The 17,076-nt window shown below is 37.4% G+C and overlaps 2 protein-coding genes across 2 annotated transcripts; one reads left to right on the forward strand and one right to left on the reverse strand.

Moving 5' to 3' along the window:
- Nucleotides 1–280: 280 nt before the first annotated feature.
- LOC140985875 (uncharacterized) lies at nt 281–952 on the reverse strand. The gene has a single exon (XM_073453821.1). It carries the CDS (start codon nt 950–952, stop codon nt 281–283), a length of 672 nt encoding a protein of 223 aa, XP_073309922.1.
- A 1,349-nt stretch (nt 953–2,301) lies between these two features.
- Nucleotides 2,302–4,940, forward strand: LOC140985876 (uncharacterized). Its single transcript, XM_073453822.1, has 5 exons — nt 2,302–2,315; nt 2,640–2,835; nt 3,490–3,853; nt 4,135–4,285; nt 4,361–4,940. The coding sequence occupies exons 1-5, from the start codon at nt 2,302–2,304 to the stop codon at nt 4,938–4,940; spliced, it is 1,305 nt and encodes a 434-aa protein (XP_073309923.1).
- The last annotated feature ends 12,136 nt before the right edge of the window (nt 4,941–17,076 follow it).

The raw sequence follows: 17,076 nt of genomic DNA on the forward strand, positions 1-17,076 counted from the left end.
ATTATAATAAATTAGGAATAAATTTAAAACAACAACACAAGAATCTTCTCTACTTCGTTAAAATCATACGCTATTCAACAATCTTCAATTTCAGTATGATTTAACAATTTATCGGATTTATTCAAAAAATCGACGAATTTCAAACATCATCAAAAATATAAAATTTATACCTTAAATCGAAGACCTCGTGTCAACGATTCCAGAACTGATGTCGGTTCGTCGATTGGATAAACCGATAAGTCGCACGATCGAAAAGAAAATGGAAATGTTATTTTCTCTCTTAACTCTCCTCTCTGTTCAAACGGTAGTCAATACAAAGCCGCATCGTTCCATCTTTCTTTCTTACAAATAAGACTGGTGCATCCCAAGGCGATACACTAGGGCGAATGTGTCCCTTGTCCAGCAAGTCCTGTAACTGGGCTTTCAACTCTCTCAACTCTGCTGGTGCCATTCTGTAAGGAGCACGAGCAATAGGGGAAGTACCTGGCATCAACTCAATCCCAAACTCCACATCACGGGCTGGTGGGAAGCCTGGAATCTCATCAGGAAATACATCAGCAAACTCAGCAACTACATGTATCTCCTCTATTCCCACCTCTTTCTTCTTCTCTATCACATCTACATCATAAATAAGATAACCCTCATGGCCATACTCCAATAACCGAGACATCCGGATAGCAGATATCAACGGAACACGGGGACGAGAACCCTTCCCATAAAATGTCCAACGCTCTTTCTCATCGGTGTAAAAATATAATACCCTCTGATAACAATCAACAGTCGCACAATATCTCCTCAACACAATAATTCCCACGATACAATCAAAATCAGTCATCTCTAGAATAATCATATCAGATCTCAGCTCATAGCCCTCATAAGAAGTAATACCATCTGATATCATCGATACAACTGATATATCAACTCCAGAGGGTGTCGAAACAGAAAGAGGCATAGACAATGGAGACGAGCGCATATGATGCTTAACCACAAACCTCTTCGATATAAATGTATGCGAGGCACAAGTATCAACAAGAATATAAGCAGGATAAGAACATAAATAACACTTATCCCCTATCATCTACTCTCGTGCCTCCTCTGCCTGCTCTCGTGTCAAAGCATACACCTGTGCCTGAGGCGGACCAGCTCCCTGCCTACGTGGCTGTCCTCCAAAAGGTCGTGGTGTAAACTACTGAGACTGTCGTTCTCCTCTCTTTGAGGATCTACCTCTATCACTCCTGGGCTCTCGCTGTTCCTCACGGCTAGGACATTGTCTCGCTATATGGCCAACACCGCCACACTCAAAATAGGTGATCTCGGTCTGTGTACACTGTATGATCAGATGAGGTCCCCCACAACGAAAACATCTCACTGCTCTTGACTCCCCTCTCTGCCCCTGAACAGACTGAGAACTGCCCCACGACTCTCAACACGTCGTGAATCAAATCGGCGCTTCCCAGATGATGCTGAAGAAGAAGATGAACCCTTTTGATATTTAAAAGACTATCCCTGCGATCGGAATGACTCCCTAGTTGGCTCTAATAATCGTCCCTGAGCCCCATACTCCTGCATCACCAACTCAGCCATCTCAGGTCTCGTCACTGCATCCTCAAATGATACTGGGTTGTTCAATTGCATACGATCAAATAACTTTAACTTCAACCCTTTCAAGAAGTGCCTCATCTTAGCATGAACATTCGTAGCAACATCTGGCACATATTTCAGCAATGCAGAATATCGAGGCTCATACTCAGCAACAGACATACTGCCCTGTCTCAAATCCTCGAATTCTTTCTTTTTCTTTTGTCTGGCTGCTATAGAAAAATACTTATCAATAAAACGAGTCCGAAACACATCCCAATCAACAGTGCGGCCCTGAGCTCTCAATCCGGCCTCAGTCGTCTGCCACCACAATAATACATTCCGCGAAAGCTGAAATGTAGCCAATCGTAACCAAGCAGACCTAGCACACGGAGCAGTCACAAATATATGCTCTATCCTCTCAATCCACTCCTCTTCTCGCTCTCCAGTCTCAGAACTGTAAAATCTCGAAGGATGATAACTGCTAAACTGTCAGAGTCAACTCACCAGGCAACAAAGGCTGATCTGTAGGTGCATGTCCCATAGGAGGAGGTGGCAATGGATTCATCTGCCCAAACCCACTGTCAACCTCTTCCATTTCCTCGCGAGGATGTACCTGTTCTCTAGCTGCCATCACTGGAAATCAAATTGTTAATCATATTATTTTATTATATTATTTTATTAATATAATATAATATAATAGTAAAAAAAATTGGGATAACTATGAAACTCTTCACGTGAGTTTCACCGACAGCTGAATAAGGTGACGATTAAGAATAAATATCCCATTTCTGTATTTAAGATTTGTTTGATCAGTTGCAGGGAACTTCAGTATATTCGAAGATTGATTTGAGGTCAGGATATCATCAAATACGAGTTAGAGAGGAGGATATTCATAAGACAGCATTCAGGACCAGATATGGGCATTATGAGTTTTTAGTTATGCCGTTTGGATTGGCGAATGCTCCAGCTGTGTTTATGAGTTTGATGAATAGGGTATTTCAGCCTTATCTTGATCAGTTTATTATTGTGTTTCTTGATGATATATTGATATATTCCAGGAGTGAGGCTGAGCATGTTGGGCATTTACGTTCAGTATTACAGGTACTGCGAGATAGACAGTTGTATGCCAAACTCAGTAAGTGTGAGTTTTGGTTGGATCGATTGGTCTTATTGGGTCATGTTATATCGAGAGATGGGATATCTGTTGATCCAACAAAGGTCAAAGCCGTATTACAGTGGTCTGCACCTACATCTGTACTAGAGATCCGTAGTTTCTTGGGTTTAGCAGGTTATTATCGTCGATTTATCGTGGAATTTTCAAAGACTGCTACACCTTTGACACAGTTGACTCAGAACGGTGTGCGATTTCAATGGTCTAAAGCATGTGAGAGGAGTTTTCAGGTGTTGAAACACCGACTGACGACTGCACCAGTATTATCAATCCCTACAGAAAATGAGAGGTTTGTTGTTCATACTGATGCATCACTACATGGTTTGGGATGTGTTTTGATGCAGGATCGACATGTTGTGGCATATGCCTCGAGACAGCTGAAACCACACGAAACAAGGTACCCTGTGCATGATTTAGAGTTTGCAGCCATTATCTTTGCCTTGAAGATATGTCGACACTATTTATATGGTACCTCGTTTACGATTTATACGGATCATAAGAATTTGAGATTTTTGTTCACTCAGACAGAGTTGAATATGAGGCAGATACGGTGGTTAGATTTGTTGAAAGATTATGATTGTGAGATTGAGTATCATCCTGGTCGAGCTAATCTTACTGCTGATGCATTGAGTCGTAAAGTTAGCTGTACTGCAGAGGATGTGGGTCGTTTATCAGCTATGATGATGTCTTGTTGTTCTTTGTGATATGATTTTTATATTTCAACGACTCCTATCCAGGTATCTACCTTATTAGCTGCACCTGATATATATGGTTGTATTCGTGATGCACAGATGACATATGAGAGAGATCAGCGATGGAAGGAGTTGGTTTCTCGGAAACAAGACACTTGTTTTAGAGAGGCTGATGATGGCAGTTTGAGGATGAAGGATAGATGGGTAGTTCCTGATACACTTGAGTTGAGCCAGGGCCTGTTGCGGCGTGCACATTGTAGTCGTTATTCTATCCACCTTGGTGGCAAAAAGATGTATAAGGATCTACGTTCTCAATTTTGGTGGAAGGGAATGAAACGTAATGTGATTGATTTTGTGCGTCGATGTCTTAATTGTCAACAGATCAAAGCTAAGAGGAGAAGGCCAGGAGGTGAATTGAGGAGTTTAGAAGTACCGACTTGGAAATGGGAGCATATATCGATGGATTTTGTGACTCATTTACCAAGAAGCACTTGAACTATTGATGCTATTTGGGTGATTGTTGATCGATTGACGAAAATTGGACATTTTATACCCTATAGCATGAGTAGTACGTACTTGACAATGGCACAGTTGTATATACGAGAGATCGTACGGTTGCATGGGATTCCAGTGTCTATTATATCCGATAGAGATCCTCGATTTACTTCTCATTTTTGTGAAGAATTGCAGACTGTGATGGGGACAGAGTTGAGATTGAGTACGGCTTATCATCCCCGACAGATGGTCAGACTGAGCGCATTATTCAGACGCTGGAGGATATGTTGCGTGCTTATGTTATGGATTTTAAATCTGTTTGGCAGTTACCTATTCCATTGGTGGAGTTTGCATATAACAATATTTATCAGAGTAGTATTCAGATGGCTCCATTTGAGGCATTGTATGGGAGACGTTGTAGATCTCCGTTATACTGGGATGATGTTGATCGAGCTGCAGTTATCGGTCCTGATATGATTCATGAGATGGAACAGAAAGTAAAGTTGATACAGCAGCGATTGAAAGCAGCTCAAGATAGACAGGCCGCCTATGCCAATAAAAGACGAAGACCCTTAGAGTTTCAGCAGGGCGATCGAATATTTTTGAAAGTTTCTCCTTTTCGTGGCACAGTGCGATTTGGTATGAAAGGAAAGTTGGCACTGAGGTATGTTGGCCCATATGAGATATTGCAGCTGATAGGCACTTTGGCTTATCGATTGGCTCTACCTCCATCTTTATATGGTATTCATGATGTGTTTCATGTGTCGATGTTGCGGAAGTATGAACCGGATCCTTCACATGTGTTGGATATTTCTGAGGTTCAGTTAGATCCTGACGTGTCTTATGTTGAGAGACCAGTTTGTATTTTGGATCGATCTGAACGGAAGCTTCGTAGTAAACTTATACCGATGGTGAAGGTTCAGTGGGAGCATAGAGGTGTCGAAGGGGCCACTTGGGAGACAGAGCGGCATATGAGGGAGCTCTACCCCTACTTATTCTGATGGTATGAGGTATCTTTATTTATGCATGTTATTACTATTGTTGATAAATTTCGGGGTCGAAATTCATTTAAGGGGGATAGAAATGTAATGCCTTAAGTGAATATCACAAGTTGTTAATTTTGTAATGTGAGATTACTAAATAATTAACGATTTTTAAAGAATGAAATATGAAATGTTTTGGTTAGATGAAGTTCAAATGATCTGAAATTTGGATATAACGTAGAAAACTCAAAGATGAAGAATTTTCATGTTTTGAGTTTCGAAAAATTTGATCGTTTGACTGGTCCAAAAAGATATACCAGTGTTAAAATGTTAAATATTATAGGAGGAGGTGGCAATGGATTCATCTACCCAAACCCACCGCCAACCTCTTCCATTTCCTCACGAGGATGTACTTGTTCTCTAGCTGCCATCACTGGAAATCAAATTGTTAATCATAACATTTAACAATTACAATCCAGTAATCATCATCACACCTTTCCCACGAAAGCACACGCAACTAAAGAAGTGGTATCAGAGCCCTGTCAATCTTGTTTTTTAATACTTTCGATCTTTATATTCTGATTATCAAGTCTTCCTTCAACAGAATTCCTATGTTTTCTAGAGAAGAATTTTGATGGCTGGAAGATTAGAATGCAAGATCATCTAGCTGCACAGGATGATGACATGTGGTACGTCATAACTGACGGGCCAATGAAGATATTAAAGGAAAACACAGCAGTTACCATAACTGAAGGAGCTCTCCATCGCATAGAGAAACCATGAGATGAATGGACACCTGAAGATAAGAGGAAAGCCAACCTGGATGAGTAGCTAAATATTTTCTGTACAAAACCTTGGATAAGGTTACATTCAACAAAATAAAGATGTGCAGAACAACAAAAAAATCTGTGAGAAGCTGATTCAGCTATGCCATTGAAATGAGCAGACAAAGGAAAATAAACTCTCAGTTGCAGTGCAAAAATTTGATAATATCAAAATGAAGACTGGATAGTCAATGGCTGAATATGATGAACAACTAAGCAGCATTATAAATGAAATGAATGCACTTGAGAAAGTGTATTCAAACAAAGATGTTGCTTTAAAGGTAGTTCGAGGTCTTCCCAAAGAATGGGATGTGACGACCCTGGCAATGAGAGAGTCTAAGGACCTAAACAAGATTGACTTGCATGATTTGTTTGCTGATCTAAAAGCCTATGAGTTTGAATTGCAAACAAGAGAAGGAGAACCATCTACTCCACAGATCACAACTGCCCTTAGTGCAATCAAACTGGAACCAGCTGGTTTAGTTGAGAAGACTGCAGAACAACTAAGTAATGACGCCACATTATTATTTGTCAGGAAATTTGGAAAATTCATCAGAAAAAATCAAGCTTCCTTCCAAAGGCATTATCAGAAAAACAACTCAAAGGAAGAACCAAACTCTTGCTACAACTGTGGCAAATCATGACACTTCATTGCTGACTGTCCAAAGGCAAAGAAGGACGGTCGGAATTCAACTGAAAAAGGAAAGAAGTCAGCTGAATACAAAAGAAGAGACAAGAATGACAAGAGATTATTCAAGAAGAGACATGAAGTCCTGCTAGCTGAAGAAAGCAATTCAAAATGGGCAGAGACTGCTAGTGAAGAGTCAGAGTCTGAGAGCTTGAGTAGCTCCAATGATAAAGAGGAAGTAAAGTGCCTAATGACAGATGATGCACAACTGGAATCAACAAGTGAAGATGTAATTGATTTCAGTTCTACTGACTTTACACGAGAAGAACTCATTACCACACTGCATGACATGGTTAATGAGTATCACAAACTTGCTCTGTCATTTGAAAAAGCCAAAGCTAAGCAAGCTAATCCCAAAGACAACAAAACGAAAACTGATGAATCGATTGAATTGTTGAGTCTAACAAGGGAGGTTGCGAAGCACAAAGATGAAATGGCAGAAAACCATTCCTTGATTCAGCAGTTAAAAACTGAAATTTCAAAACAAACTGATCTGATTCAAGAATGGAACAAGTCATCAGTCACTCTGTCTTAAATGCAATGTTTAAAAAAATCAGTTACTGACAGAACTGTTTTGAGCTTAAACAGTCATGGTGAGACCACTTCAAGTGATAGGATGCCAAAGTTGAATGAGAACAAAGGGAAGTAAATTAACTTTTTGAAATCAACTCTGGTACATGAATTTTCAGAACCAATTAAAAATATTGTCCAACCGATTGAAAATATGAACAAGGCAAAATGGTTTGGAATTAGAAATAGCCCTGAGATTCCAACTGATTCACGAAGCTGGTCACTAAACGGTTCAGTTAAAAAAATCAGCACTCTAGGAATGGCTATTACACTTATTACAACTGTAAGCCATTTCAGAAGAGATATCGGAAGAACAATCAGTTGAAAAAGGTTAAAAGTCATATTTTTTCTTCTGCACACATTGCTCCAAACACACACAAATCGAGAAAAACTTTTTGGAACACAGCAACAGGAAAGTCAGTTAGACTGATCCAAGTCTGGGTTCTTAAATGACTAATCAGTTTAGGACCCAAATAGATGTGGGTACGAAGATTATTTATAGTGTGTGATTGCAGGAAATAGGTACAACAAAAGAATCAATTTGGTACTTGGACAGTGGATTATCAGGACATATGACGAGAGATGAAATTTTGATATCCCAAATGATCAAATACACTGGTCCAAACATCAGTTTTGGAGACAACTCTAAAGGTAGAACTGTGGGTAACGATAAGCTTATTCATGTAAAATTATTATTAATGATGTCTTACTGATTGATAATTTGAAGAATAACTTGATTAGCATCAGTCAGTTATGCGACAATAATTTTGAAGTTCAGTTTAACAAACACACGTGCACAGTTAAGAACTCAACTGATGAGAACATTATAACTGGCAAACGTTGTGGTAACACCTACAAAGTGAGTTGGACAAATCAAACTGATGCACTAGTTTGTTTTTTAGTCTCAAAATCTTCTAAAAACTGGTTATGGCATAAGAGGTGGAACCACTTTAATTTTAAACCCATAGATCATCTGAGTACTCATGATCTTGTGACTGGTATGCTTATAATAGAATTTTCAAAAGATAAAATTTTTTCAGCATGTCAGTTTGGTAAACAGGTAAGATCTTCATTCAAAAACAAGGGTAGTAAATCTTTCTCCAGATGATTAGAAATGCAGCATATGAATCTTTTTGGTCCTATACCAGTCATGAGTTTAGGGGAAATGAAATACACCTTGGTAATCGTTAATGATTTTTCAAGATTTACTGGGTTATTTTTCTCAAATCTAAATACCAAACTGCTGCACAACTGATTAAGCTTTTCAAAAGATTATTAAATGAAAAATCAGTTGGAATTGACAGAATAAGGTCTGATCGAGGGACTGAATTTGTCAATAAAAATCTTTCTCAAATTTTAGAAAATACTAGAATTAAGCATGAGTTCTCAGTTTCTTGAACATCTCAGCAAAATGGTGTAGCTGAAAGAATAAATTGTACGCTTAAATAAGCAACTAGAACAATGCTTGTTGATTCTGGTATATCTCAAAGATCTTGGACAAAAGCAGTGAACACTGCGTGTTATACTCAGAATATTTGGCTGCAGATGTTTTATCCATAATAATGGTAAAAATAATTTAAAAAATTTTGATGCTAAATCAGTAGAGGTAATATTTCTGGTTACTTATCAGTTAGAAAAGCTTATAGAGTGTTTAATAAATATACTTTGAATATAGAAGAGTCAATTCATGTTGTATTTAATGAAAATGCACTAACTGATAAGCCAACTGATCCAGTTGAGCTAACCGATCGCTTTACAGAAATCAGTTTGGAGGATGATAGTGAAGAAGAAGTTCACATCAATTGTAATATCCTACAAGCACCTGAACTAGAGATAGTGGAACAAACAGCTGAGTAGGAAGTTGTTCCTAACACTCAGTTGATAGAACAACGCGATAATATTCAAATACAAACTGAACCTGTTGCAACTGAAACTGATTTTCAGTCACAAACTGAACCAGTTGCTGAAGTCGATCTAACTAATCCCAACTACATATGGAAGAAATCACATCCACAAGAACTGGTGATAGGTAATCAATCTGATCCGGTAAGAACAAGAAACCAAATTTTTAATCTATTTGTTCATTCAGCATTTGTTTCACAACTTGAACCAAAGAAAACCTATGAAGCTCTAGCTGATCCAAACTGGATAAATGCTATGCAAGATGAGCAAAATCAGTTTACCCATAACAATGTCTGGACTTTAGTTCTAAGACCAATTTCTAAAACCATTATAGGTACAAAGTGGGTCTACAGGAACAAACTGAACGAAGATGGTTCAGTTGTGTGCAATAAAGCGAGATTGGTAGAAATGGGATATAAGCAAGAAAAAAGAATTGATTATGACGAAACTTAGGCACCAGTTGCACGACTGAAAGCAATCAGAATATTCCTCGCTTATGCCTCCTTTAAAGATTTTAAAGTATACCAGATGGATGTCAAGAGTGCATTCCTAAATAATCAGTTGCTCGAAGAAATGTACGTTGAACAACCACCAGGTTTTGCAAATCACTCTCTTCCATATCATCTTTATCATTTGAACAAAGCTTTATATGGTCTTAAACAAACTCCAAGAGCTTGATATGAAACTCTTTCAAAATTCTTGACTGATCACGATTTTACTGTTGGGACAGTTGATAAAACTTTGTTCAAATTTTCAAAGATTGATCACATTTTACTTGTGCAAATTTACATTGATGATATTATTTTTGAGTCAACTAACCCCAAATTGTGCGAGAAGTTTGCCAAGTTAATGCAGGATAAATCTGAGATGAGCATGATGGATGAACTTACTTTCTTTCTTTGTCTGCAAGTAAAGCAACTGGAAACTGGTACATTTATCTGTCAGACTAAATATTCGAAGGACCTACTGAAGAAATTTGGCATGGAAACATATTCAACTGCAAATACTCCCATGAGTTCATCGATTAAATTAGATAAAGATGAAGGGGGAATATCAGTTGAGACGACACTTTAAAGAGGTTTCATAGGTTCTTTACTTTACCTAACTGCTAGCCGTCCTGATATTGTATTTGTTGTTTGCATGTGTGCTAGATTTCAGGCAGATCCTAAGCAATCACATTTTTCAGCTAACAAGCGAATATTGAAATAACTTAAAGGCACACAAAATGTGGGCTTATGGTATGCTAAGGACTCATCTTTCAATTTAGTTGGATATTCATATGCAGATTATGCATGATGTAAACTTGATTGAAAAATCGCCTGTGGATCATGTCAGTTTCAAGGAGACAGACTGATTTCATGGTTCAGCAAGAAGCAAACATCCATAGCAACTTCCAGAACTGAAGCAGAACACCTAGTTGATGGAAGTTGCTGTGCTCAACTGTTCTGGATTCAGCAACAACTGAAAGACTATGGAGTCAATGCAGAATAATCACCAATCTTCTGTGATAATCCAAGCACAATTGCGATTACATAGAAGCCAATTCTTCATTCCAGGACCAAACATATAGACGTTAGACATCACTTCATCAGAGATCATGCTCTCAAGAAGGAAATCAGACTGGAGTATATTTAAACTAAACAACAAGCAGCTGACATCTTCACCAAGCCACTACCCGAGACTAAATTTTCTTACTTTCTTAATATTCTTGGTTTAATTGATTAATATTTGCTTTATAACATATTCTTGTTGACATTTAGATATTATCAGTTGTTATTCAGTTATCATCAGTTTGTATGCAGAAGATCAAAGCAATAAAGTAACAAACAGCAATGGAGAGAATAGAAGTTTTATTGATAATACCTAGCTGCTATTACAAGATTTAATTCCATATCTACTTCATCTTTCCAAAGAGTTATCCAAAGGGACATCTCATCGGAGGAAGTTCTTCTAAAATTCTCTGAGAAGGAAATTTTATCCAGAATTCTGTACTCCTTGATGAGCATCAAGTAATAGAGACCTACATCGATAGCAAGGTCTGAAGTATGAATCACGGAGAGACGCCGCTTATTTTTTATCTCAGTTGCCTTCTGTTCATCTGAGGCAACTAGTCCATCTTTCAGAAGAGATTGCAGCTCTTGAATCTTCGTCCAGGTGGACATGGTATTCGCAAAGACAAAATCTTCAATGTTTTTTTTCCTAGCTTCGTCAAATGACAGCCTCTCTGCAAGATTGGGCTGATTGGTACTGCTTGCCTTGTCCATGTGCACTTAAGTTATCTGCTGAATTATTTTGAAACTAATGAGTTTGATCTTATTTATTGACAGAATTAAACCAATTAAAGAAACGAACTGAAGAAGATGAAGAGACTTCAGTCAACCGTCTATATTTAATGAGATTCTCTAACTCTATCTTAATTTTATGCATTTATTTAGGGGGAATGTCGAGTTTTAAATTGGTTAACTGACAAGACAATTGTCAGTTGGTCTTCAACTTAACTGTGTCAGTTTTCAACTATCACTCAGTTATTGAACTAACTGATCTTATCAAATAAGTTAACTGATTATCGATGAAATTCCACATTAAGTGATGTAACTATTAAAATTACACATTTAATTATGTCATTCATTGTCTAGTGATGGACAACGTGGCCCCACGTAGTCCAAGCAGTCCAACGGTTATGCTATGCCACTCAGCTACCAGCTGAAGAATAATGGTCTGGTGGATGACTCGGCTGAGAAGTCTTCCAAATTTAAAGTCTTCAATGCCAAAAATTTTCAGCAACCAAAGACTAAGCAGGACATATCTTCTGAGCAGTTTATCAAGGTGAAGAAGGAGATTGAGATGCAGGCAGCTCCCAAATAAGTTAAGATGGCAAAGACTAAAGACTTGGCTAAGAAGAAGACAATCAAGAGGAAATTGATTTTCAACGAAACCGATTCGGAGAAAACCCCATCTCCGAAAATTATGAAGAATCCAAGGTCGCAAAAAACAAAACCAGATGTTACACAAGCTGATCCAGCTGAAAGGCTGATACCAACTGGAGCTGAACCACCTCTTATTGTTGAACCTATAAGGGTTCCAGTTACATCAGCAACTGAAAAGACTCAGCAACACACTCCAACTGGTCCTCCTACGGAGAGAGTCACCGAATCTTGTGACCAACTTAAACTTATTGGAGTCAGAGCACCACTCATCATTGTAATTATACCAACTATCTTACCAATGGCTAGACCAAAGGGTGTGGTGATTAGAGAAAAGGTGGATGCCACCACCTTAGGTTGAGCATGTCTCACTCCCTAACTGATCCTAAAGGCAAGGGCAAGTTGATTGAAGAGCTCTGGCCAACCTCATTCAGACTCATATCGATCTCACCTGGATTGAAATAAAAGAGTTCTCTGAGTTGAAGTTGGAAGTTTATGATGAATGGGTCAGATTCAGGACCGAATTATTTGCCATTTGTTTGAAGAAAACATCAGTTTTGAATAAATTCATTAACTTGGAGAAAATCGTCCTAAAGACAGTCAATGTTGTCATCATTGTTCAAGCACTGGAGAGGAGAAGTTATTTCTTTGATCTGATGCATGTAAAGAAACTAACTGAAGTCACAGCTCAGCTAAGAAAGAATTATGATCCGATCAGTTCAACTGCCTACAATGACAGAGCAGTTTTTAAGCAGCTAGACTCGGATCTCTTATCCTTGTAGATGAAGATCAAAAGAAATGGATCAACAATTATATATTCCACTGATTTCCCAAAGCCTAACATCAACGGAACAAGCTCAGACTTCTGAAGCTCAATTAGAGCCATCCAAGGAACCAGTTACTGAACAAACTGATGAGCAAGTAATTGTTCCTATCTCTCAGGATGCTCAACCATTTCCTCCCGCTCCTCCTAAATCTCCTCCTGTGAGTCTTCAGCTGTATATAGAAGCTGAGTTGTCGTTGGCAAATATTGACGAAGTTATCCAGTCAGTTGGCACCGACATTCAGCTGAACCTTACAACTTAGCAACCAGCTGAAGACAAAATTACAACAGAACAGATAGCCTTAGACGCTGAAATAAATGAAACTGAAGAATCAATTCAGTCTCCTGCCACGACTAAACAACAGGATAAAGATGAAATGCTTCAGTTGCACTCAGAACAAATTGAAGATGTGCAAGTGCCGACTGAAGAGCCAGCTAGCTCCATTGTTGATCAACCCTCTCCCTCAGCTCAAGATCCTCCTCAGGAACAAGTAGAAGAAATTATGACAGAACTAATTGAAGCCGAAACTGAAGCACCACAGCTAGACATGGTTATTTTCAATGAAGAAGACAAGGACAAAACTCCAGATACACCTGAAGCCTTGTCTCCTCAAATACCTATGGCCTCTGATCTTATGCTTGAATAAATTTAGTCCAGTTTAAAAAATCTTATATCAAATGTTTCTTATATGAAGTCAACCCAACTACTTCATACATTGAAAATTGATTCTATGAAGGATAATACCCTGAAGAGCCTCCAGCAGGTTACTAGGGATATCACTTCTATATTTCTCCAAATAGATCAGTTAAAGAAGGACCGAGTGACAGTTCCAACACTTTTCCAAACTCAGGACATGCTGATTAATCGAATGGATTTCATCCAAATACAATGAAAGATAATGGATTTGATGCAGGAACAAATGCTACATGTAATATCTCAAGTCGCTTCGGAAGTCCGTACTCTATCTGATAAAGTTAGTGGTGTTGAAAAAAAGGGAGAAGAGCAGCAGAAGCTATCCAAAAAGAGGACAAACAAACCAACTGATCAACAACTGGCTGATAAAAAAGCCAAGAAATAAAGATCGGTTAAAATATAGTCTCTATTCAGTTGTTATTTTATTTGGCAATCAATCAGAATATAGAAGAATATTCTTTCATTCGTTCATTCTTTGTACGAATCAGTACAATGAAAGATTATTTTATCCAAAGAGTTCAGCTCTTAAATTCTAAGTTTTGTCAAACACCAAAAAAAGGATGAGTGTTGGAATAAAAATTTTTGGAGTTTGACAAATTAAGTGTCTAAAGATTACCCGAACTGATGGACTCAACTGAACGCAACGTAACTGAACATACAACGTAACTGAAGTTGCCCGAACTCCGAACTGATTATTAATGTGCTAAAAATCGAAGGCAACTGAACTGATAAGAAGTTGACTGAAACTTTGTAGTAAACTGGATGATCAGTTAAGATTGATCAGTTATACAGTCAGTTTATCGAAATGCTGCGTAACAAACTAAACTATCAGTTACACAGTCACTTCATCAATCGGCTAGGAAAGTTAATTGATAAATCAGCTTGACACGTCATCAGTTAAGGAAAGTATCTATCAAGCGACAATTTGTACAAGAGTAGACTGCAACATATAGTGGGAACGCCGCGTATCAGAATGCCACAGTGTACGATTCTCAGAAGAATGATGATGTGTCTACTAAAGAATAATCAACGGATATAATTATTTGAACGCATTCAATATTATCGTTGGGAAGCAAAGCTTAAAAATAGCTAAGAAGATCAGGTGAGAAAAGTACTTTTGCGCGCACATTCATTCTTGAGAAAAAGATTTCAAACTACTCTCAGTAACAAAAAGCTCGCGCTTATCAGATTTATTCTTAGCATTAAGGCTATACTTTGAGCAATAGTACAATCATTCATTGTTATTACATTCGATCTATTTTAGATCAGTTGTGCTAAGAAAAACACATCAGTTGCTTACTGATAATATTGTATTGATACTAAGAGTTTCAGTTTATCAGTGTTAAGTCCAAACTGAAGTGGGTTATTAGAGTTGCTGTAATTAATAAAAATCTTTTAGTAAATATCATATTCTTGAGATAGAAGGGGTGACGTAGGAGCATTCGAAGTCTCTGAACATCCACAAATCCTTGTGTCTTTCATTTTTCAATTATTCAATATGTCATTTAGTTTATTTCCGCACTATTTCAGTTAACTAATTGACATTGATTTCAAGATTCGTAAATTCAGTTTATCACTAAACTGATTCATTATTTTGAAAAGAATAAAAAATAGTAAAGATTTTATTCAACCCTCCCCTTCTAAACACTTTCACTCACCCAACTGATCTTAACAAAGATACATGTCAGTATGTTTGCGGTTGATCTCAAAATTTTGTTAAAATCATCTATCAAGATACCAATGACATAAAATGAGTAAAAAAATTATTTTCAAAGTAAAGGCAATAGGCTGTCCAAATGGCATTGATTAATAAAAGCAAAAAGAAGCATGTATTTGAGATATTATATGATAAGGTCTATTGAAAAATGATATGTCAGAAAAATTCCACTAGTAACACTAAATCAATAGACACATTGTCTTATCAATATAACAAATTCTTAATTTGATACAACAAGATTATATAAAATATTAGCAATAATAAATAATATTTGTAACATCCACTACTAAAATACTACTAGAAATTTTTTTTTGAAAGCTCTTTTCGAAAATACTCAAACACATGCATGCAATATAAGCATTCAATCATGCATTTTAAAAAATCATTCAACCATTGAATAACAATAACTTCAGTTAAATAAATCTAAATATCATCAACCCCTAGTCTACTGTTTTGAAAGATTTCAACAATTGTCAAAATCAACAACATATGAAAAAATGCAAAATGTATAAAACATAGTTTCACCTCTGACTCATAAACATAAAGTGCGGTAGGATGTAAGGTCCTCGAGTTATCGTGCGCACTCCCAGCTCCGCCTACTCAGTCTTCAGCGCCTCCAGTATTCACATCATCATGCTCACCTACATCAATCACACCTAGTGAGTCTAAATACTCAACACGTCTGAACCGTTATAATAATTACATATACATAAAATGCAATAGTGAAAATTATTGTAATTAAAATAAACTTCATTATACTTAAAAACGTGAACTCAAACATATCGTAACATAAACATATTCATATCATATCTCATCATGAAATCATAAACGTGTTAGTTTTCCTTTATTAAATTCACAAAATTAGTTGTGACTTTCGTATCAGCTCTAAGTCGATGGATCCATTTACGTAGGACATCAGCGAAAATTTTACCCATCCACTGAGCCTTGGCCTTACATGTTCGTGTTCGTATTCGTGTTTGAGTTAGTCACAACTAACTCACCTCTTTCAAAACATGTTATCGTATTCATCACTTGTAAAATTCATGCGTATATATACAATTTCTTAAAACCAAACATGCAACTTTTTTCAAGTATAATCATAAAATTCGTATTCATAAATAACATATATATTTTAAACATGCATTTTTAGTTATCAGGGCGCTTCCAGGACTACTAACTCGACCCATGTGCAAAAAGATCGTTTTGCCCCCAGAATACCTGGTGCTCAGGCAGTAATATCTTACAGCTCGGGCGCCTCCGTCCAGAAGGCCTGGCGCTCGGACGGTAATATTTTACCGCTCGAGTGCCGCCCATCCAGAAGGCCTGGTGCTCAGGCAGTAACATCTTACCGCTCGAGCGCCGCCCAGCTAAGCGGTTCCCAACGAAGCCTGCAACCAAAATCCTGAAGAAAACACATTTATGACACAGTTTGAGCAGTCACACAAAAATGATCATAACTCACTCGAATCTGGTTCAAAAATTATGATTTTACTGTCAAATTAAAGATATCAAAAAGTACTACGTTTTATATATTTAAAGTTTTACCAGAAAACCGACCAAAATTTCCCAGGATTCAAAATGACAGCATATTCAATTTTTGAGATCTAAAAATTGTTCCAAAATTGTTTCAAACATCATTGCTCAAATTTTGCATAACATATACGGATTTTTACATACAGTATGAATCAAAATATTTAATATGACAAGATCGATAAAGAAAAATAAAAGAATATACATGTCTTTGCGTTAAAACGCACGAAGATAACGAATACTGACGCGGTGGATTACGGGAGATGACTGGGAGACACTTGCCACATGATTCTTGATCGAAAAAAGGACCTAAATCTCCAGAAATTTTCAAGGGAAAGGGGTGGCTGCTGGATACTCTAAGAACTCTTGTTCTTATCAAAAGAGAAAACAAAACAAATGTATGTGTGAGTGTGTGTGAAAACATGTAGGTGTGTGTGTGTATTGATTAGGGAGATAATTAGGGGGTTAATTAGTTTAATAAA

Source organism: Primulina huaijiensis, chromosome 10 (assembly GCF_012295235.1).
Source record: "Primulina huaijiensis isolate GDHJ02 chromosome 10, ASM1229523v2, whole genome shotgun sequence".
Lineage (NCBI taxonomy): Eukaryota > Viridiplantae > Streptophyta > Magnoliopsida > Lamiales > Gesneriaceae > Primulina > Primulina huaijiensis.

Coding starts and splice junctions, on each gene's coding strand:
- LOC140985875 (XM_073453821.1), bottom strand. CDS start 952: ATGCCTCTTTCTGTTTCGACACCCTCTGGAGTTGATATATCAGTTGTA.
- LOC140985876 (XM_073453822.1), top strand. Junction 3,854..4,134: donor TAAGAGGAGAAGGCCAGGAG/GTGAATTGAGGA, acceptor GAAGAATTGCAG/ACTGTGATGGGGACAGAGTT. Junction 4,286..4,360: donor TTACCTATTCCATTGGTGGA/GTTTGCATATAA, acceptor GAGACGTTGTAG/ATCTCCGTTATACTGGGATG.